The 22461-nt window shown below is 38.4% G+C and overlaps 1 protein-coding gene across 5 annotated transcripts in view; it reads right to left on the reverse strand.

The window, feature by feature from the left end:
* The window catches only part of CHID1 (chitinase domain containing 1), a 302198-nt gene that overhangs the window by 155990 nt on the left and 123747 nt on the right, over positions 1–22461 (reverse strand). The window contains exon 11 of one of the 5 annotated variants that reach the window (XM_037899600.2): positions 20567–21943. The exons of the other annotated variants lie outside the window; for them this stretch is intronic. Coding sequence (XP_037755528.1) covers positions 21910–21943 — 34 coding nt within the window. The 3' untranslated portion in view covers positions 20567–21909. Of the gene's footprint in view, positions 1–20566; positions 21944–22461 lie in introns of those variants that run through there. 5 annotated transcript variants of the gene reach the window in all.

Raw genomic sequence — 22461 nt, forward strand, 5'->3', positions numbered from 1 at the left:
AAAATCATCACTGATAAAGTTTGCATAGGACACAAAAATTGGGGGAGTGATAATTAACAAAGGAGACAGGTCACTGATACAGAGCTATCTGGAATACTTGGGAAACTGGGTGCAAGCAGACAATATACTTTTTAATAGAACTAAATAGAAGTGTATACATCTAGGAACAAAGAACATAGGACATACTTGCAGGACAAGGGACTATCCTGGGAAGCAATGACTCTGAAAAAAAGTTGGGGGTCATGGTGCATAATCAGCTGAAATGAGCTCCCAGTGTGATTCTGAGGCCAAAAGGGCTAATGTGATCCTTGGATGCATTAACAGAGCAATCTCAAGTAGGAGTAAAGAGGATATTTTACCACTCTATTTGGCACTGGTGCAACCGCTCCTGGAATACCGTGTTCAATTCTGGTGTCCATAATTAAAGAAGGATGTTGATAAATTGGAGAGGATATAGAAAAGTGCCACAAGAATGATTAAAGGATTAGAAAACATGCCTTATAGTGAGACTCAGGGAGCTCAATTTATTTAGCTTAACAAAGAGATGGTTAAGGGGTGATTTGATTACCATCTATAAGTACCTACATGTGGAACAAATATTGGATAATGGGCTCTTCGATCTAACAGAGGAAGGTATAACTTGATCCAAAGGCTGGAAGCTAAACCTAAACAAATTCAGACCAGAAATAAGGCATACATTTTAATAGGTCAGGGTAATTAATCATTGGACCAACTTACCAAGGGTTGCAGTGGTTTCTCCATCAGTGACAATTTTTAAATCAAGAATGGACGTTTTTCTAAAAGATACACTCTCGGAATTATTTTGGGGAAGTTCTATGGCTTGTATTATACAGGAGGTCAGACTAGTTGATCACAATGGTACCTTCAGGCCTTGGAATCTATGAAATAATTCCCTTTTGGTTCTCCATGCAAAACATGCCACAAAAAAGTGTTGTTTTTTTTGGTGAAAAAGTCAAAAGTTTGCCTTTGAGCTCAAAAATGTGAAAGAAATATCCATATAACATTTCTGCAGAGGAGGGACCTACATTTTCATAATCCAGAGGACCAATAGGCAGGAATATTTTCAATACAAGCTTTTCTAATGAGTGTGGGTGATTTCTCTAACAATACTGAAGTTGCACAGGGCTGGGAAGTAGTTAAAATGGATCTTAAATAAGAGCACTAAAATCCAATACAACAGTTTCAAAAGAATGACCCTACTTGGCCAAATTACACATAACTCTAATATTTTGTTTAATTTTTGTAAGTGTCTTAGTGACACTTGATATAATCATTTGATATTGCAATATTTTTAATCAACTTTTAAAGTTCTACTCCCACATTGCTAATTTAGAAAATTTGAAACAGAAAAATGACTTCCTTCTCTCACACAATCCTTCTTGTACAGAAAACATGCACAAATGTGAACTCATACTTCGGTGTTAAGACAATTCAAGACTATCCTTTTCAGAAGAGAGGAGTTGCTTTGGGAAAAATCTCAGGAATAAATGGCAAAAAAACTCTAACTCACTAGCTGGTCTGTGCTAAGGAACTACCCCATTTCAGAGTTATGCACACTACATTAGGCAATGTCAAAAGGGTTCAGTTCAAAACCTGCTGTCGCAAAAGATGACGCACTGAAACAAAGTGACTCTCACACATGGACTACAATGGGAGACTCCAACACTTAAAAGTAATTCCCATGTAATTCACAATCTGCATAAGTCAATAAAAGTAAAGAGATCGTTTCATCACGAATAACACCATTGTCATTCAATATTTAGTAGATTGTAATGACCACTACATTGGATATAAATCAATTGAATTGAATATTGGTCAATTAAAGTGTTAGTTGATTTTTTTTCAGGTTCAAAGTTAACCACACACAAATCTTCAGTTAACTACTAAAGGAAACAATTTTAATCATCTAGTGTACTTCTGTGAATAACTTACAGTGGAGTCATATCCTATGCGGGGGTTAGGTTCTAAAGTCAGCGCGTAAGGTGAAAATTGCATATAGTCAAAATTACCCTTGAAAATCCCTTAAATTGCCCATAAAGTACAGAATACTGTACATGGTTTTGTGTATACAACCCTGTACAGTAATATATATATAAATGTATAATGTATACAGTAATGTACAGTATATAATAAAGAGTACATATACAAAATATAATTTTACAAGTACTGTATTTTTAATTACAAGGGGTCGTCAGGGCTTGATGTCAATCCAGGAGACGGAGGTGACCGAGAGCTTGGGTGACAGAGAGCGAGTTGTAGATGAAGTGGTTGGCTCTGGTTCAGCTCGAGAAGTTGATTGTGTCGGCTTATCTGCTGCTGGTTGTTTTTCCTTGAAAAACATGGTGATCGGCAACTGTCGTTGTCTCTTGAGCTGCTCAAACATTTCTTGATATGGTCTCAAATCGTCCGTAATACTACACGTGATTTTGAGGCTTTGTTCCATAGAGGGATTGTATTCAGAAATTAAATCATTCAAGTGTTTCGCTGCTTGGAACACTTCAGCAAATTTATGAAGATTCCAACTTGCTGGTTCTTCCTGTTCGTCGTCATCATCTTTGTCTTCTGTAGACGATTTTATCAGTTCCTCTAACTCTTTGTTAGTCAATGTTTCTCTATGGCTCTCAATGAATTCTTCAATTTCTTTCTCAAGGATGTCGAAGAAGCCATCACCACCCACTTGCCTGGCCACCTGAACAATGCGTTTCACTTCTTTGTCAATGGTCAGAAAACCCTTAAAATCATTCACACATTCTTTCCATAGGTTTTGCCAACATGTATTGACTGTTTCAGGCTTGATTGCATCCATTGCCTGTTTAATATAAGTGATGCAATCAGCAATGTTGAAGAACTTCCAACACTCCATCACATTAAGATTGGGATCAGCATTCATAGCGCTACATATCCATGAGAACGTAAGCCTCATGTACATGGCCTTGAAACAGCGAATCATGCCTTGGTTGAGAGGTTGGAGGTGGTATTGTGGGGGAGAAAGACTACTTCAACGTCGTTATGCACAAACCGGAGTGCCACAGGGTGGCCAGGAGCATTGTGTATGATCAACAACACTTTAAAGTCAAGTCCTTTCTCTTCGAGGTACCGCTTGACCTCCAGAATGAAACACTTGTGAAACCAATCCAGAAATAATGCTACCGTCACCCGAGCCTTTTTATTGGATTGCCAGAACACAGGCAGGAGATTTTTGTTCTTGCCTTTTAGGGCACGGGGATTTGCAGCCCTGTAAAGCAAGTCCAGCTTTATTAAATGCCCAGCCGCATTGCCATAAAATAACACAGTCACACGGTCTTTAGCTGCTTTGAAGCCAGGGGCTTGTCTTTCTGATTTCGAAGTGTAAGTGCGGTTGGGCATTTTTTTCCAGAAGAGCCCAGTTTCGTCAGCATTAAAAACTTGTTCCGGAAGATAGCCCTTTTCTTCTATGATTTTTTTTAATTGTTCGGGGTAGGCTTTTGCTGCCTCTTCACTGGCAGATGCAGCTTCACCAGTAGTCTGCACGTTTTTGAGGTTGAAGCAGTTCCTAAAACTGTTAAGCCAACCTTGGCTGGCTTTGAATTCCTTCTCAACAGAAGGCTGTTCCTCTTCGGTGGGAGGTTTGAACAGCGCGTAGAGGCTAAGAGCCTTTTCTCGCAAAGTGTTGCCATCGATAGGTTCATGTTTACGGTTCATGTCTTCCAGCCATAAGTTTAATGCCTTTTCAGTCTTCACTAAAGTCTTACCATGCACCTGGCTCATCACCTTACCAGTTATTGGAGCACTTGATGCCACGACTTGACAAATTTCTCTCGCTCGAATCTTGATGGCACAGATGCTAGATTCGTTGCGGCCATATTTACGCGCCATGTTGGAGACCGATATACCGTCTCTCAATAAATCCAACACAGCCAGTTTTTCCTCCAGCGTTGGAACACATCCCTGTTTCCTCGGTTGAGCACCAGATTAAGTAGTTGGCTTGCGTTTGGGGCCATGTTCTATGAAAAATATGTACAGTATCTTTAAACACTAGAATCACACTCAGCGTGGCGAGATGCTCATACTATGAGAGGCACGCGGGAACTGAGACCGACTGAGGGAACAGCAGATTCACGTCTCCCATCTCACGATCAATCCAGGGCATACGCTCATTGAGTGGAATGGTGGGCGGAATCGCCCACAGTTTACAGGTATCTTGTTATTTTTCTTCTTTTTTTTTTTTTGCCAAGCGCGTATATTCGAATTCGTGGAGGTTAAATGCACACATGATGTGACTCACCTTGTACTTCTGTCTAAGCAGCTCTCCAGTTAGCTGAAGTATATAACAGGTCTGTTTTTTAAGCTAATAAGAATACAGCAGATCAATAGTACAGCTATCATTCACACAAATGGATCAGCAGCCATCAAACAAAAATACTACATCTACACTAACCATTGATAGACTAGTAAAGAATTTATTGTGATAGAACCAGTGGCTCTGGCCTTCAATAAATTCATCAGTATTGCAATGGTTATGCATAGAAGTCAAACCTATAAGAAGCTCAGATCTCTGGATAACAAACTTTTGGTTAATGAGAGTTCAGAAGAGCAACTGGTAACTTGAAGGACTTTAGAATATTGCATAAGGAAGACACCTGCAGCTCTTGTTTACGGACTATTCAAAATCAACCACAAGGTAAGATTTTTTTCTCATTTAATATCCACAATCTGCTTTTGTTTTAATATCCTTGAGCTTGCTAGATTATGGTATTTACAATAATTTCAACACCAGAAGGGCAAATATCTATCTTACTACTAAAACCGTAAAAATGAGCAAGACATGGGAAAACTATATTGGCTATGTGTCAGACAGGATGCCTGGCTGTTGTGAGGCAATTAAAATAAAACAAATTAATAAAGGGTGACTGGATAGCTATGGAGATATACCCTATTAATTAAAATCCGAACAAAATCAGTAGTGACCAGTAGATGTTATGATAAAGGCTATTTGGTTACCTCCCAGTAAGTCATTTGAGTTTAGTAATTTCTATCCAGATTCCACTGGATTCACACACACACAAACCATAATTCATTCCACCTCTTGCCCTTTGTCTTTCCTAATTAGTTCATGATCTCTTCAGGGCAGAGACTGTCTTTTACTATGCCTTTGTACGTAATGCCTGGCACAAGAAAGTCCTGATCTCAATTAGGTTCTCTAGGCTCTATCATAAATATAAAAATATAGTCAATGGAAGCTCCCAAAAGGGATTATATCTGTATCCTTTATTCCTTAGTAGTTCAATTCACTGTGGTCAGAGAGCTACTCTCTCATCTATGCTTACAGATAATGGTGATGGCTTAAGAAAGGAGCTTCAGTTTTCACTCTATGGGCCAGATCCTTGGTCTGTCTAAGCACTCAAGTCTAAATCACCTTCCATTACCCTAATCCTGAGGTATATTCACTTTGAAACATAACTTAAAGCAGCACTCAAGCCAGCTCTAACTTGCATCAGCAGTTAGTCTCCTCGTAACCCTTTTGTCAGATGGGGATCACCAGAGTACAATGCACTCTTGTCCCTCCCCACACAGGACTAGAAGCAGGGGCGTAGCTATGTCAGCTTTATACTACTCAGTAATTCCATCATTCAGGACAGCTTTCTGGCTGTATCAAGGTATCTGAGCAGCACAAAACATCTGGAAGACAAAAATTTGGCCTTGAGTTATCCAGAGGTCATGATGAAAATTAGAAAGCATGTCTTGCCAACAGTGATACACAGGGCAATTCAAGTTGTCTGGAAGCCAGACAAATGAAAACAAAAGATGATTTACTGCTGAACAAAGAGGCTACAGCCACCCTTGCTTCACTTTCAGTGGGCCTCTGGACATAAAATAATGATGTGTAATGGAATCCCCATCTCCGAAGATGGTACAGCACAATATAGTCTACTGCATGTAGGCAAAACTTCCATTGTGTAAAGAGCCAAGACAGACGATACAGCCTTCCAGGTTCATTTTTGGGATCTACTGCCCTTTTATAAAACATTTTGCCAAGCTTCAAATATATCTTTGTTATTTAAAAGCTTTTGTACCAGAATCTCTAGAAGATTGATTTACTTCACATGAAGAGGGAAAATAAAATCACATTTTTATTGAAAACTATAGCAGCCCTTAAACAATGGTGGAGTTCTCTTCCCCAGTGCCAAACACAGGAATAGAGTATCCAAAAGGTGTGTATGCATGTATATGGTTAGAACTTGAGACTTCTGAGAGTCATGCAATCTCCATAAATAAAAATGCCATTCAACTTCAGAGATCCCAGAGAACTTTACAAACTACATTACAGTACCACTGAAATGAAGTTTGGGATGGAAGATACATTAGCCCACGGAATAATAAACCACAGTGCAAGAAAGACATTTTTCATCAGTGACCCTGGGCCAAACCCCTGCTCCTAAAGAACCAAAGGATCGTCAATGTTACACAGAAAGGACCTCCATTTTCAAGGTCTGCTGTCAGCCTACTATAACCTGAAAATACTAGCAAGTTTGCGGATATTAAACAAAAATACCAAGCTACACAAATAGGAGACAATTAATATAGTTTGGGAACACAGGATTTTTCTGTAACATGATTAGTTTTTGACAATGCGTTATATTGTTTAAGATACCAGTGGTGTTCAGTGGATAAGATCTTTAAAAACAGTCTGTATCACAGTTCCCTTTTCAGTTCTACTCTTTCAGTTTGGGTATATAAAGGCACATGTGACAGATAGTAACTGTCTATGAATGCAGTCCAAGAATTTCACATGTTAAAAAAGAGTACACTTAATTAAGAACCAACTTTACAAAGAAGGACCCAGCCTCCTTTGCAGATACTTCAGCGAAAGCCTGCTTCTCAGTTTAAAACCCTAGTAAAAGGTTTTGACTTTTTTTTTTTTAAATCAAGAAGTCAAATCACACTAAACCAAAAATCCAGTGGGCAAAGGTTTTTATAGGTTCTAAGTAGTAGAAGACAAATCTGTGGCTAAATAGCAAAGAACAATTGACATAGTATTAATTTGGGACAGATGCAAGTCTATTTTCATGTACATCACATGATTTACCCAGTCTGAAGAGTCACAAAATATTCAGTTCAAGCTTTAAGTATTCTGTTGAGAAATCTTCTCTAATGGTTTATAGGATCGTATCACAGAATCCCTGCAATACTAACATCTGCGTCCTCAAAATTATGCCTAAATTTACACTGAAACCTAAAGTGTCTGTACTGGGAACTATATACTAGAGAGAAACACCTTCCTCATGGGCATGATTCTGCCACTTACCTCAGGTTCCTTAAGACAAAAATAGGTATTGCCATACTGGAACAAACCAGCGGTCCAAGTCTAGTACTGAACAATATCTTTAAGGTGCCATGCTATTAACCTCTTTCTATTCTGTGAAATGATCATTTATTCCTATCAATTCCTTACTCATTTACCTCTTCCAAAGAAATTCAGGAGGTAGAAAGGCACAACTTACTCTGGTTTGCCCCACTGTATTATACTTCTATTTACTTGGAGACAGTGGAACAGTGCTGTTTCTTTTGAAAATATTTCTTAATGTCCATCATTCTTTTTTATGTTTTTCCATCCAAAAAAAAATATTCAACTGTTTTATTTTAATAAAGGGAAAAAAGACTAGTGAGAAAAGCTGAGCACTAATAAACAACTCTACACAGAATAATAGTTGTGATGGAAAAGCTTATTTTGAAAAAGGGAATTAATGCAAACTTTATGTACCTTTAAAAAAAAAGTTATGCAATGCTAGAGGCTATTACCCCCTCTAGAGTTATAAAAGGCAGATTCCTGACAGAATCCATAGGCTTTCACAGGGCAATCTGGGCTGCCTGAAAAATTGAGTGTTTAAAGATGAGCACTCCCCTTCTGTCCCACATCCCCTTGACTAACAGGGTGTAGAAGTCACTTTAAAGCATAATAATACATACATTTTTAATGTATAAAGCATCCTTAGAAAAAGTGCTCAGTTCTGAAGAAGCGGGAGTGACAGAAGTGCACAAAGTTCTCTCCCCAATCTCAGAGCACAAGCAGCAATGGTCATCCCATGATCCAGGTCTATGTTCAAGTTGCCAAATGTACGACGGGTACTATTTCTCCATAAACATAATATTATGTACATGGTACTGTTTGTTCACACAGAGCAACTCAAATGACAACTTTTGCTGAAATAATTTAAAAGTGGTTTTTGAATGCTTTAATAAAAAGGCAATATAATCTCAAATAGTTTGGAAAAATCACATACTTGAACTTTAGGTTAAGCCTTCTTCCCTTGTGTATGCAGGCTATGGCTTCTGCGCTAGGTAAAAAGATGAAAGTGATCACTAGAAGGAAAAAACAGAGCTCTGAATGTGAGCCACATTGGAAAGAGTGTGATAAATGTCTTTCTCCTCTTTAAGACTGAACATTTTTCTTTACAGCTCCAGTAATCAAACTGCAATTTAATTTCATACATTGAAGCACTAATCCATAAGAAAGTTAATAGCCTGGGAAGCCTAGTTTTCCTATGGTAATGATCCATTTTTAAGGGACTGTTTCTTTCTACAAAAACACATATATTGATCTAATAGTTTTGGTTTTGACATTATTGGCTAGACTCAGCATGGACTGCAACAAATGAAGAGACTATACTACAAAAACTGGCTATCTGAAAAGAATGAATGAACAATGTATTTCTCAGAGAAAGTTTTCAAAAGAGTTCAAAACCTAGTAAAACACAGCAAAAACAGAGCTGTAGCCACTGTAGTGCAGCTAACCTAGGAACAGAACCTGTCTACCTCCAGGCACTAATGCACCCCTACAATACAGTAACTTTTAGTGATATTGTTTGATTTTTGCTGGGAAAAAAGAGAGTTTATAAAAAGGTAGGAAAGGCGAAGTATCTTTAAATCGGCATTTTAAAATCACCTTACTCTGCCCTGGAGAGCAGCAACTAGAAAATTTAAAGTATTCCACATTTCTTCACTGATTTACAAAGAAAACTTTTTACATTTTTTTCTTCCTGTTTACTGGAAACGTTAGAAACACTTCTTCACATGAGAAAAACTCAGAGCAGCAGCAACGGCATCTCAAGAGTAGTGATTAGAAGCTTGCTAGAAGCAAAAATCACCTTGGTACCTTTATTCAATTGTTCTTCCCCTCATTTGTTTTTACTTAATAAATTATAGATTCCAAGTCAAATCACATACATTATGTTTACAAGCACACACACAGCTGAAGACTAATTAAATGCATCAACAACACAGCTATACAGCAATAGCTTCAAGGAATCTCATTTCAAAGATGTACTCAGGATCACAAATCCCAGGGATCTGAACATTGTCCTCAAGACTGAACAGTTACATTTAATTTTTCAATGAAGGACACGAAACATGCATGGGGTAATAAATATTCTCTATTTTTTTAGGGAGTATTTGTTTTCTAAAGATGAATCCTCATTCAGGAAATCTCATGAACTACTCTTTCAAACTAAAAATGCTAATTTTTTAAATCATAAGTTGCAAAACAGAAATGATAAATATGTTTTTTTAAACCTGGAAGTGCAAGTAGAAACTTCCTTTGCTATTTTACAAACACATTAGTTCAATAAAACAAGTTTTGAATTCTAGTTCTCTTTTAATACAGCTTTCCATATCTCAGATTAGACAGCAAAAACATCCATATTTCATTTTGGTTTAAGGTTCATTTCACTTTAATGTTCTCATGCACCATACTAAAAGTGGGTTGAAAACACTACAAAGTGGTGTTTTGTTAAGATTGTTTTTATATAATTCTAGTGGAAATAATCATGGAAACCATTACTAATTATTTTAGGTTTCAAAGATGATTTTTGAAAAACCTACCTCTGGAGCCAAGTATAACCTAACACTATCCTTTTGAGGTGCCTCATTTTCCAGTATTATTGTAATTATTCTTAGAGCACTTTAAGTGAGCTTTAACATCCAACACCAGACTAGTGCGTGGCAGCAAACTACCTCATCTCCCAAAATAAACTTATACCAGTCGGGTTCCTTTTGGACGATGCCAGCAATCACTAGCCTAATTTGTTAACAGTATTCTGTCAAGGCTGGGATGTGAAGTGCACTCAAGTCCCAATTCCACAACTTGGCTGTGGAATGGTATCTTTCTGTTAATGACCTATATGGATTGCACACAGTATACTTTAATCTGAATATTTTGTGTAATTAGATTTTTGTAACACTAGCAAAATAATGGATTAGCATATTAATACACAATATATTGCCACTGAAACAATTATACTGATTGTATTTCCATTAAATATTCTTTATGCCTAAATTTTACCCCACACAGTGGTACAAAATTTATTTACTGAAAATCAGTTTCTTTTCTACAGGACTGTCAACGGATCCACTTTTGAAGGGCAGCACTATGGAGGTATCTATCTTTCCACCCCATTCTGCCAAATATTTGTCACCTGTATTTGAAGGGTGAGCAGGACCCTTTTTTCTGGAATGCAAATAGGATCTCAGGGTAGACTAATGGAGAAAAAAGATGAGAACACAAAGATGGCAACAGAAATGGAGAAGATATAGGACCAAGCAGGGCTGATGAGGCAGGGGATAGAGGAGGAGGAGGAGGAGGAGAAGAAGGGAGAGAAACTTCTGAAAGTAAAATTATGTGAAGTGAGAAAATTTAAAGAAAACTTGAAAGAGCTTTGGAGAAAAAACGCATCTTAAGAGGATTAATTATTGTAGCAAAGTTATCCTGAGGACTGACATTGCAAAAACTTTCATTAAGATATTTTGTAGATGGAAAGGAAGAGAAAATAAAGGAAGAAAGAACCAGGGAAACATGGTTTCGACTCTGACTTAAGAGTGGTTTGTTGATTTTGCCCCAGAAAATTGAGAATTCCCAGCTTTTGACAGAGGGGAATGAGAGCTCCCCTCTACAGTAAGCATCATCTTCCCTATGTTATAATCCGTTGTAACTTCCTGTCATATTTTGCAGAATCCATGCTTCTTCCCTCCCGTTGGACTTTCCAGTAAAGTCCAATTCATATGAACAGCATGCAACATCCCAAGATTATGAGTTTCAACATAATACCAAGCAACCCTCCTTTCCTGCATTATACTTCCATGAAGTAAATAAAAAACAGAGTTGACAAGATCCTACCAGCTTCTTTTGATTGTTTAAATGTATTTGTTTAAATAATTTAGGTATAAATCGACCTTTGTTCAATATATATTATTGTTTCTACCTATCCTGCAGTAGAAACAAAGTACACTGGTAAGGGGGAGGGAGGCTGATAATGGTAACTATGAGCAGCATATGGATTAACTGCAGCTCCTGTAAGAAGCCCTGTAACCTTTGTGGAAATTTTTTTTTTTTTTTTTTTTTTTAACACTTCCAGCCCTGATACTCAATGGATCATAACTGTTATTTCATGACTCTTCTGACAACCATATAATAGGGTTATTTCTCTTCTTGCTTGGTGTGATAAATGAAGGGGGGGAGAATAGCTCCCTTTTATGGACACCCAGCAGCTATAAAATCCCTCTTAGTAGCTGTTCTCTAATTGCTCTATCTGTAAAGGGTTAAAAAGTCTCACTGCTATGCATAGGTAAAAGGAAGTGAGTGGGCACCTGGCCAAAAGAGCCAATGGGAAGGCTAGACCTTTTTAAAATTGAAAAAAAGACTCACCTTTTGTCTGTCTGTCTGTTGTTCTCCCAGGGAAAGGAGACAGGGCAGCAGCTACGCTGGAAGAAGCTTGGGCCAGGTATGAAAAAATCATCAGTATCATACCTAGAAACTACACATTTAAAACCCCAGATATGTACGTAGATCAGGAAATGTCTAGGAACATGTGATTAGGTTTATCCCTTTTATTTCGTTATGGCTTGTGGATTCCTCTGTGCTAACCCCGGATGCTTTTGTTTGCTTGTAACCTTTAAGCTGGACCTAAAGAAAGCGATTTTTGGTGCTTACTCCTTGTAGTTGCTCTTTTTAAATCTAGCAATAGGCTGAGTTCCCAGATGTATTTTCTTTTTTTTTTTTATTAATAAAATTTATCCTTTTTAAGAACAGAATTGAATTTTTGTGTCTTAAGAGGTTTGTGCACATGTTGTTTAATTAGCTGGTGGCAACAGCTGATTTCCTTTTTTCCCCCCTTTCTCCAGGTAGGGGTGTGGGGGGGGGCAGAGGGGGGGCTTGAGGGTACCCCCCAGGAAGGAATTCCCAAGTGCGCCTTCTTGGGCTCTCAAAGGGGTTCTGCACTTGGGTGGTGGCAGCATCTACCAATCCAAGGTCAGAGAAAAGCTGTAACCTTGGGAGTTAATACAAGCCTGGAGTGGCCAGTATTTATTTTTAGAATCCTTGCAGGCCTCCGCCTTCTGCACTCCAAGTGTCAGAGTGAGGAATTAGCCTTGACACTTGGTTATTACTCTTCTTCAGTGGAAAGACACCACTACACACAAAGCTGTATGGCTGTACAAGGGTATTTTGCTTCTTCTACAATATAGGCCAATTTGTGGATTTAAGCCACTTGCTGCACCAAGGGAACAGCTTAAGTAGAACCTATACAACAGGAGGAGCTCCTGGATGAATTCTGGCTAATTGTTTTCTCAGCCAAAATGCCTATGGGTGGGAGATGGAGCTTCTCAGGTGGAGGACAATGGAATGGAAGTTACACCACCCCTTATGCCTTGACTCCTCATGCCAAAAGGGCTAGTCGCAATCTGGATCTATACCTGCAGTTAAACATCTCTCTAAATATTTACTTATGCTTCGGTGAGTTAGTATAGATATTGAAAATCCTTCTATAAAATCTAAACCCATTTATTAAAATGCCTTCACTAGTGTGGAGATATCTTCTACATTATTAGCGTCCTATCCACACAATTGTGTTTTGCAGAATACTGTACAGAAGAACATTCTATTTTCTTACTGTAAGTACAGTACTTGTATTCATATCTAGATTAATACAAGTATATTTACCTCTAAACGAAGAAAAACAAATCAAGTTACCCTACCAATGTAGGAGAACTGGGACAAATGAGGAAGCTGCTATTAACTTTTGGAAGAATAAAAGCTAATGCTTCAACATTAACTGGTCTTTTAGGATTTCTAATAGCCTGACTCTAGCCTACTATGTGACTGTCAGACTGACATGTTTCTAATGAGGGGTTAATTAAACTAATCTCTCATACTTCTGTGAAACACAAGATCGGGATTTGGGGAACCTTCTCTGATAACATCTGGCTGCATTCCAGTTTACTTTCCTTATTTATGAACAAATTTCCATCTAGTGTTCCATTTCTTATTGCAAACGTGAAGCGATTAGGGAGAAAAGGTCTCAGTAGTAGCAAAGAAGAGAAAGTCAACAGTCAAAACTGCAGGAAAAGCCCAAATTAAAATTAAAATTCATTAACCTTAGCATCTGTCAAGCAGACAGATCGTAAAATAAAAAGTGACTCTTAAATACAGAGCACTGCGAGATGAATACTACTGTTTCCTTACTACGCAGCAAATTATCTTGTGAATCAATCGTCCTCACTGCTTGAAAAAGGGACATTGTGGATGCCAGCGACACCTGACAAAGTGGTCTGATGCTGATGCAATCCAGCTGGGTACTATTCCTCACTAAAGCTCTCTTCATCAACCTGTATTTGATATATGAAGAAAACACACTTTCTTTAGTCCCTCTCCTAGTTTCTTCCCATAGAGATTCAGTCATTTCAACATAGTTATTTATGTAGAACAGAGACAAGAATCAATCTTGCAGTCATATGAGGCAGAGATCTTGTGGAACAAACCATGGCAAGAAGTTGGAGGACTATATGGTTCTGATGGAATCTAGAGGGCAAAATTGCTGGAAATTTTTAAATATTAAGTATTGAAAGGTGTTAGGGGCAGAGAGTCCTTTTGTTTTATAATTTATAACAGCACCTAGCACAATATGCTTTCTCTATGAAACTCAGTCCCAACCCACTTCCTTTCTCACTATCTTTGTAACTGATTTTTCTTCAACACCTTCATAAGCTTCCTTTCCTCTCTCCATCCAGTATAGCGCCTTCCCTTTCCCTACATCTCACATGCTGTTTCTTTTTTCTGGTTCCTCACTACATTCTCCCCTCTTCAGTTTCCCTTCCATCCTGGCATCAGACTGCATCCCTGATAGATAACCAACATTTACAAAGCTTCCACACAACAGGACCACTGCTGCACAGCATTCTTCCAACCTGTTGTCAGAGTGGAGAGGGCAGGGCCCAGAGCAGGGTACACTCATCAGCACTTTTCCCATGTACTTCAGTCAGCAGAATGTCAGACACGCTGCAGAAACACTTCCAGTAGTGCAGGAAATCAATAAGCTGCACTCCACCAACATTAGCCACTGAAATCAGTGGATGCTAATCCCTGCAATGTAATGGGGAAGAAAACCTTTCATAACCCTGGTTCATGTCAGTCACCTAAACTAGGAAATAACCAGTGTTTTACTAGCATTGTGTACTGCATCTTTAATTCACATCACTGGACAACCTAACTGCAGAACTATCTTGGACAATCTGGGCATGACCTACCAAGTATTAACCCTTCTTTGGGCATCAGTGCCCCATTCGGACACTAGCATTGCCCTGCTGCCAAGCAGCAACAGATATGCAAGGTCTTGCACGTGAGCTTTCCAGTGCAAGAGAAGTCACTGATGCAGAGCATGGGTATATTCTGAGTGTACCTTGTTTTATGTACACATACAAAACAGTCCTAGAACTGACAGGTTTCAGAGTAGCTGCCGTGTTAGTCTGTATTTGCAAAAAGAAAAGGAGTACTTGTGGCACCTTAGAGACTAACCAATTTATTTGAGCATAAGCTTTCGTGAGCTACAGCTCACTTCATCTTCAACTTCACTGCATTCGATGAAGTGAGCTGTAGCTCATGAAAGCTTATGCTCAAATAAATTGGTTAGTCTCTAAGGTGCCACAAGTACTCCTTTTCTTTTTCCTAGAACTGAAGTGATCAAACAGCATGCAGGCAATCCCTCTCTTAGGGAATCTGAGCCAAACACCAATGCTCAGTTCCCAGGGAGCAACTGTGCCTCAACCATTGAGACTAATCAGATACCAAGGTAGAGAGCAAGGCATCCTGGTGCTCACACCACTTTCTTTCTAAAGACCACTGTTTACACAGAACCTCACCCAACAAACCACCACAGCATGTCTTCCCAAGACTGAATAGTTGTTCTCATCCTAAAAAGAGGTTGGAATATTAATAGCACCACCAGTGGCACTCGCCATAACAATACTATAGAGTAAATCATGAACAGATGTGGCTCTAGGATGCACGATTGAAGTAAAAAACTTACTTTTTTTTTTTTTTTATTACTTCTATCCCAGCTGAACACTGAATGAAATCCTATAATGTTATATGGTGCTCTGAGGGATCTCTTATTTGGTTGGTCCTTTTTTATGTTTTAATGCTTTAAAACAAATAAAATGGTCAGTATTTGAGAGAAAGAAATATTTATGGCTTTTACAATGATCATATCAATCTCGCAAACAAGATTACATCCCAGAGAGAGAAAGAGAGTCAAGAGTTGTCTTCGGGTTCTGTATATTATCCATTACCAGAGTATCTAATCACCTGCATTAAGAATGCCATGGTGATTAACAAGTCCACAGAAAGAGCAAGCACAAGCCAAACTAATATATAGTTCAAAAACTAAGATCTTTACCACAGGTTATGCTATCTCAGACAGACTGCTACAATAAGACAGTTCTTGTAACAAAAAAAACTTATGAGCAGCGCCACACAGAACATGAGATACAGACAAAGAACAAATATTTTATTAAGTTTAAAATAGTAATAGTGACCTTCAGTCCAGGTATTTCCTTGCAGTTATTGACCAGTTGGACTTGAGGCCCCGGGGAGCATTACTGCTTAAATATGAGTATTAAACATTGATTTATACAAATCAACCACATATGGTCATTTATCTGTCCTAGGAAGATGAGTACAAATAAGTGATATGGTGTATAGACCCTGCTCAGCATTGAATTTGTAGTGTGATTTTTAAATTGGCTCATTTGAGAGGCTGGCTCTGTACCTAGTATAAGAGTTTGAGAAATGCTGGATAATTGTGAGAATAAAATATTAAGTCTAGAGCAATTGTCGGAGGATAACAATTCTGTTTCAGATCAACTTTCGAGGCTTCAAAATTTGTTTTCATTCTGCATCGGAACAAAACAGAAACTTTTCAACATGTTTCAAGATATGAATGATGCAAATTAGATTGAAATACGTAGGAGAGAAATTTAAGGCAAATGAAAATGTAGAAAAATAATTCTAGAAATAGCTGAACTACTGGTATATGGGAAGAGGGCAAGATGGGAATAAAAAAGTATTAGGTACAGAAGATATTATGGTTCAAGCACTTCCTTGTGTTTCGTTTCTTCCGAAGGACTAATATCCATGTTAAAATCAGAAGTTTTCCCTCCTGGTTCAAGATTTAAAACATTTTGCTAACCATGCTGCAGCCTATTAATTCATACTTTCTAAACATCTTACTAAGTTATCCCCAAATGTAACGGTATCCCTGTTAAACATTAATGCACAACAATTTCTCTCAAAGATAATTTCAGCTAAATTGCATTTCTCAGTGACAGAAGTATAAGCTTACAATCTGGGGCCTAGCACACAGCATTCTGAATGAATTTAAGTATTTGAATTGCAAAATCTTAATGGAGGAACCGAGTTAATTGTCTGAAGAGTGGTTACCATGCTTTTGATGCTAATAAGCAGCCTAGGTTGGGGCCAGGCTCAATAACTTGGCAATGTGTCTTTAGAACATATTGGTATGCAGATAAAGATTCTCTCACATTAAATACTCTAATTTTCATATGTGCAAGCTTAGTACTCATAACATCCTTAGTTTGATGGGGTTTATCCAATTTAAATTAAGATAATTTTCAACAAGTCTTCACTAAATGGGGGAAAAAAAACTTAGCAGGAATTTCTATCATTTTAGAAAATTGTATTTCATAACCCTCAAATAATCCTTTTTGAAAGAAAAGTCACCTGTACCTTTAAGCCCCCCCTTCTATCCCCCCAATACACAGTAAAAGAAAATAGTGATGCAAGGTTTAAGCATGGTGAAATCAAATCATAACTGATTTTCTCAACTCTAATTCAAGAAGTCAACCTAGCTTTTCTTTGGTCTCAGCTTTACTTTTGTATTACTAATGCCTTCTGAAGAAAGCAAAAGATTTGAACTTCTGTATAGGGTATTTAAAAAACATAATTAGAGTTATTCAGCGGTATCCCAGACAAAGGACTCAGTGCAAGATTTTTCCCTACAGAAGATTCCTGACAGTGGGACAGACTGGATAATCAAATTCTAATAGAACTTGTTCCACAATCCAATAGTTTTATAATGTAATTCCAACATCCAAAAAGCCAGCATTCTGACTAGTGTACTAGTGGTCCTTTTCACTCAGATGAATATCTGTACCGGGGGTGAGGTGGGGGGTTAAAAGGCGCTTTTAGCTTATTAAAAAAGCAGCAAGACTATAACTGAGAAGAAGGAATCACTTGATTTTATTTCCAACAAACATTAACACTAGCACTGTACATGATGGAGCAAAAAATAAAATCAAAGATTGGAGTTAAATATTTTTCTCTCATTTATAGTGATGATTAGGCAGATACTTAACATTCCAATATCTTTATCCACCAGATGATCAATTGCTAGGGTCTAGTCAACAGCTGTGAGAAATAAAGAACAATTATAATAAGTGTTATCATTTAAGTGATGTTCACTGATAAATCTACATGGCTTCATGAAATAGCCTGCATTGCTTTTAAGCAGAGTTTTAATATTGCCTATAATAGTTACTTTGTTCGCTGCTTGACCTTTTATGTGGGTGAATCACTTCTGATCAGGCAGCATACCAAGAGAAGCTGAAAGAAGTGCTGTGTAAGGCATCCTTTTCCTCAGAAGACAGAATGAATTAGTGTTAGCCATTGAAAGATACAGTGTAAGTCTGGGCTCACGTAGCATGAAATAGGGAAAGTTTTGAGGTCATCTTTAGAAGAGCAGTTTACTCATCCCAGTTTCCATTCAGGATGTGCTTGCACATTTAGGATGGCATTTATCCTTATCAGTAATACACAAATAAAGGTACATATTTCTTATTTTCAGCAGAACAATTCTGCTAACCGAGACACTCAGGTCCAATAGTCTCCATATGCAAGTCCACAGTAACCAGGTGAGTTTTATTGTCCTTTTGATCATCACATTAATATAAAGTCATTTTTTTCTTTTTCTTTTTGCAAAATCTGGGTCCTCTCATGTGTACAGTCAAGCCCAAAGTTATCCCTCCATGCAAGACTGAAATCTACACAATAAAAGTCTAACGAACCTTTTAAAAAAAGTAGTGTTGCATATGTACTTAGATATGAAATCTCTATCCAAAGAATCTCAAAATAGGAGTTGCAAAGATACATGAAGCTCCAAAACAATTAAATATATTAGCACACACTAATGTACCAAACCCAAACACAAGGAGCTCCAACATCTGACATGAAAAAATTTCATATTACTATTCTCCCTGGGATATTTCAAGACATGACAGTTAATGTCAATTCCAAGCTGTACAGTTTCAGTATGGAAAACAAAACAAGCAACAATAAAAAAACCCATGTTGCTACCCTACAGATTCATCTTAACACTCAATGGCCACGTCCATCTAAGTGTGAAGTTAATGTGACTTTGTTCTGTAAGCAGTACTCAACCCTTGATAATGCTGGAATGGGAAACAAATTTAGGATCAGGTAATGGGTACACTACAGGACTACACTCCACCAAGAGCCTTATGCCATAATCTGCAGTAACCCTGAATGGAGGACAAAAGAAAACAAAACAATTTTTATAACCGTCTCCAGAAAAAAGCAGCATTATTCACTAACTAGACCACAGCAGAGATTCACGCTTACAACGTATGAGTAGAAGAAAAACAAACAAGACAAAAACTAACATGAATAAGCCCAAAAGAAAGATTACTTATCTGTACAGTATCTGTGTGGTCCCTATCTGTATTCCTCTCGAGGTGCACATGTACTTTATACTCCTGAGACCAGAAGATTTTCAGTGGTCTGCACTAGCACCCTGAAATGAGGGCATAAGTGGCAGCATAGACCGACTGCCTTCCTACTTTTTTTTTTTTTAAACTGTGAACAGCCCTAGGATAAGGTTCTGGAGCAGAGGGGTAGGAGGTGGGGAGTGAAATACAGATAGGAACCACACATCTTGAAAAACTCCAGTTACTGTACAGTTTCTTTTTAATTTGAGTGATGGTCGCTTTGCATATTGCTCTTGAGGTGACTCACAAGCAGTATTCATTGAGGAGACGTGTGTACGGAATCTTGCTCTACCTCTGACTGGAGGAATGCTTTGCCTATGGATTCATGTGCTGTATAAGCTTGTACCAGAACATAATGTTTGCAAAGATGCGAACAGAGCTCCACAGGTCTCCAGAAGAGGGACATCTCAAAGTGAAGCTATCATTGCGGCCTGGATGTGGTTGAGTAAGCCGTCAAACCTTACAGGGGAGGGATTCACAGTTACCTTGTAACAAAGCCAGACACAAGCCAAATCCATTTGGAAAGTCTATGTGAGCAGATTGCTTCCCCTCTGTCACCAGATCTATAGTTTGGATACAGATTATAATTGATTGCTTAACACAGAAGAGCCTGGCAGGGTTCAGCCAGATCAGCTACAGCATTAGAATTGTCATTAGGGTGAGAATCTCTGTGAGCAGATGAGAACCACTTAAAATTTAGGAATAATTTTTGAATCAGCAATAATTTTATTAGCACAGCACACAGAACCACAAACATAGCACAGCAAACGAGTTAGAAATAATGCACAACGTAGAGAACGTGTATTATTTACACTATCCCTTGCAGGGAAACCCCAAGCGTCAGTCATTACCTCATTATCATCTTCATCCTCTTTATCATCACTGGTGTCTCCCACAGCACACAGGCCAGGTATCATCTTTTATAATGCGTTATGCTAACACCCCTTGTATCTTAAACATATTCATGAAAGTTTCAGCCCCTTTTTCCTTATCTGAACTTCCACACTCCAGTTTTGCTGAAGTCCCCCATTTCCTATAGGCTAAGTAACCATTTAAATCAAACTCATTAGCATTTATGTCAATTGGTTGCCATAAAATCATGACTGGTGTGCAGAAAGTAAATAACGAAGTGTTATTTACTCTTCATGACACAAGAACTAGAGGTCACCAAATGAAATTAATAGGCAGCAGGTTTAAAACAAACAAAAGGAAATATTTCTTCACACAACGCACAGTTAACCTGTGGAACTCCTTGACAGAGGACGTTGTGAAGGCCAAGACTATAACAGGGTTCAAAAAAGAACAAGATAATTTCATGGAGGATAGGTTCATTAATGGCTATTAGCTAGGATGGGCATGGATGGTGTCCCTAGCCTTTGTTTCCCAGAAGCTGGGAATGGGCAACAGGGGGTGGATCACTTGATGATTACCTGCTCTGTTCATTCCCTCTGAAGCAACTGGCATTGGCCACTGTCAGAAGACAGGATACTGGGCTAGATGGACCTTCGGTCTGACTCAGTATGGCCATTCTTATGTTCTTATAGGAATATTACAATCAAACCTTGTGAGCTTCAGTTATACATATTGCCTAAAAATATCCTAAACTGTAACCTGCGTTTGTGGTTTCTTACTTAACACTAGCTGACTAATTTTTAATACTTCCATGCTGTTTATACTTTACCTTGTGACTTAAGGTCACCTGCCTATCATCTAACCATGTCAAGCCCAATCCTTAGTTATGCTAAGCCATCCTTAGCTTATATGCCTTGGGCCTGTTGATTCACTACTTACATTACAGCATTAAATCAATACCTTTCTTTTCACGTACATATACGCATGCAAGTCTACACTTCTCTATTCCCCAGCAAAGGAGACAAATGGTTTAGGGGATTTCCTAAAGGGTTTTGCCCTCTGCACGTAGAAGGCCAAGGCTCAACATATATCCAGAGTGTAGTTTTTTGTCCTTTCTGGTAGCATGCGGCTTCAGAAAGTGACAAGTAAGTGAATAACATGATTTAGAGGAAATTGCGAGGTTACCTGGGAACGAATTTGGAATTAAACTCCAGGAGAACTTTGTCCTTATGGAAGACTATATGAAGTGGATCAGCCACAAGAGTTCCCACTGTCCCTATCCTTTTGGCTGAGGTGATGGCACCCAGAAAGGCAATCTTCAAAGATAGATAAACAACGAAATACAAGGCTAAGGGTTAGAATGGAGCCTGCATTGATGCCAATAGGACATAGGTTGAGATCCATGTTGGGTTAGGTTTCAGTATCAAAGGAGAGGCTCTCACAAATCCATTTAGAAACCACACTGTAATAGGATGGGGGAAGATGAATGGCTATCCACCAGCGGTGAAAGGCCCTCATAGCTGCCAAGTGGACCTGCAAGGCGCTGAGAGATAGTTCTGACATTTTAAGAAAGAGGAAATAGTCCAGAATAATAGGGCTCTTGGCTCCTTCTGGGGGTATCTGGCAATGCTGGATCTTTTCCCTTTTGCTGTGTAGCATTTCCTTATGGAATTTCTTTCACTATTGCTCAGGATGGATTGTGTCACTTCCAAGCATGATTTTCTAGGTCCATTGCTCATGCAAATACCATGCTGTTAGATGGAGGGATGCTGGACTGGGGTGTTTCATCTTGCCTCTGTCCTGAGTCAATAAGCCTGGGAAGAGCTGAATATGGATGCATAGGGATGTTTGGAGAATGCTTGGGAGCCAAAACTGCCTGAGACACCCAGGAGCAATCAAGATCACAGATGTTCCATTCTTTCATCTTCCTCAGAACTTGAGGCAGGAGGTACATGGCCTATGACTGGAATGTAAAAACATCACACCATCGCATGGCTTATATGTATTTCAAATGAAAGCAGTAATGTCATCACAGTATATTTAAATGTAGACAACGGAGGCAAGAACTTGGCCCTTCTCCCCATGAGTTCCCAGTCATCTAATAAGCTAACTAGAAAAGATATGATTTTTTTGACTAGGGTTATTCTGGAACTAAGCACAGTTCAGTAAATAACTGGTGTAACTGTACCTACCTCACTACCATATTAACTGTTTACCTTCTTGTGACAGACCACAGTTAAATATAGCACATAACTGAGAAATCCATTCTCAGTTGATTTAATAAAGGAGCAAATAGCTGGATGAGCCAATCAACAGTTACTGATTACTGTACTTTTCAGCAGCTGTTCAGAATGCAAATCCCTGTATTTTGGATACTAACCATTCTTTAGCTTAACCATGCAAATTCCTGCACTCCGATTTGCTACCACCATCAATATAACTTCTACCACACTTTCATCTGAGGATTCAAACATGTTTTAC

This window comes from Chelonia mydas, chromosome 6, assembly GCF_015237465.2.
Source record: "Chelonia mydas isolate rCheMyd1 chromosome 6, rCheMyd1.pri.v2, whole genome shotgun sequence".
Lineage (NCBI taxonomy): Eukaryota > Metazoa > Chordata > Testudines > Cheloniidae > Chelonia > Chelonia mydas.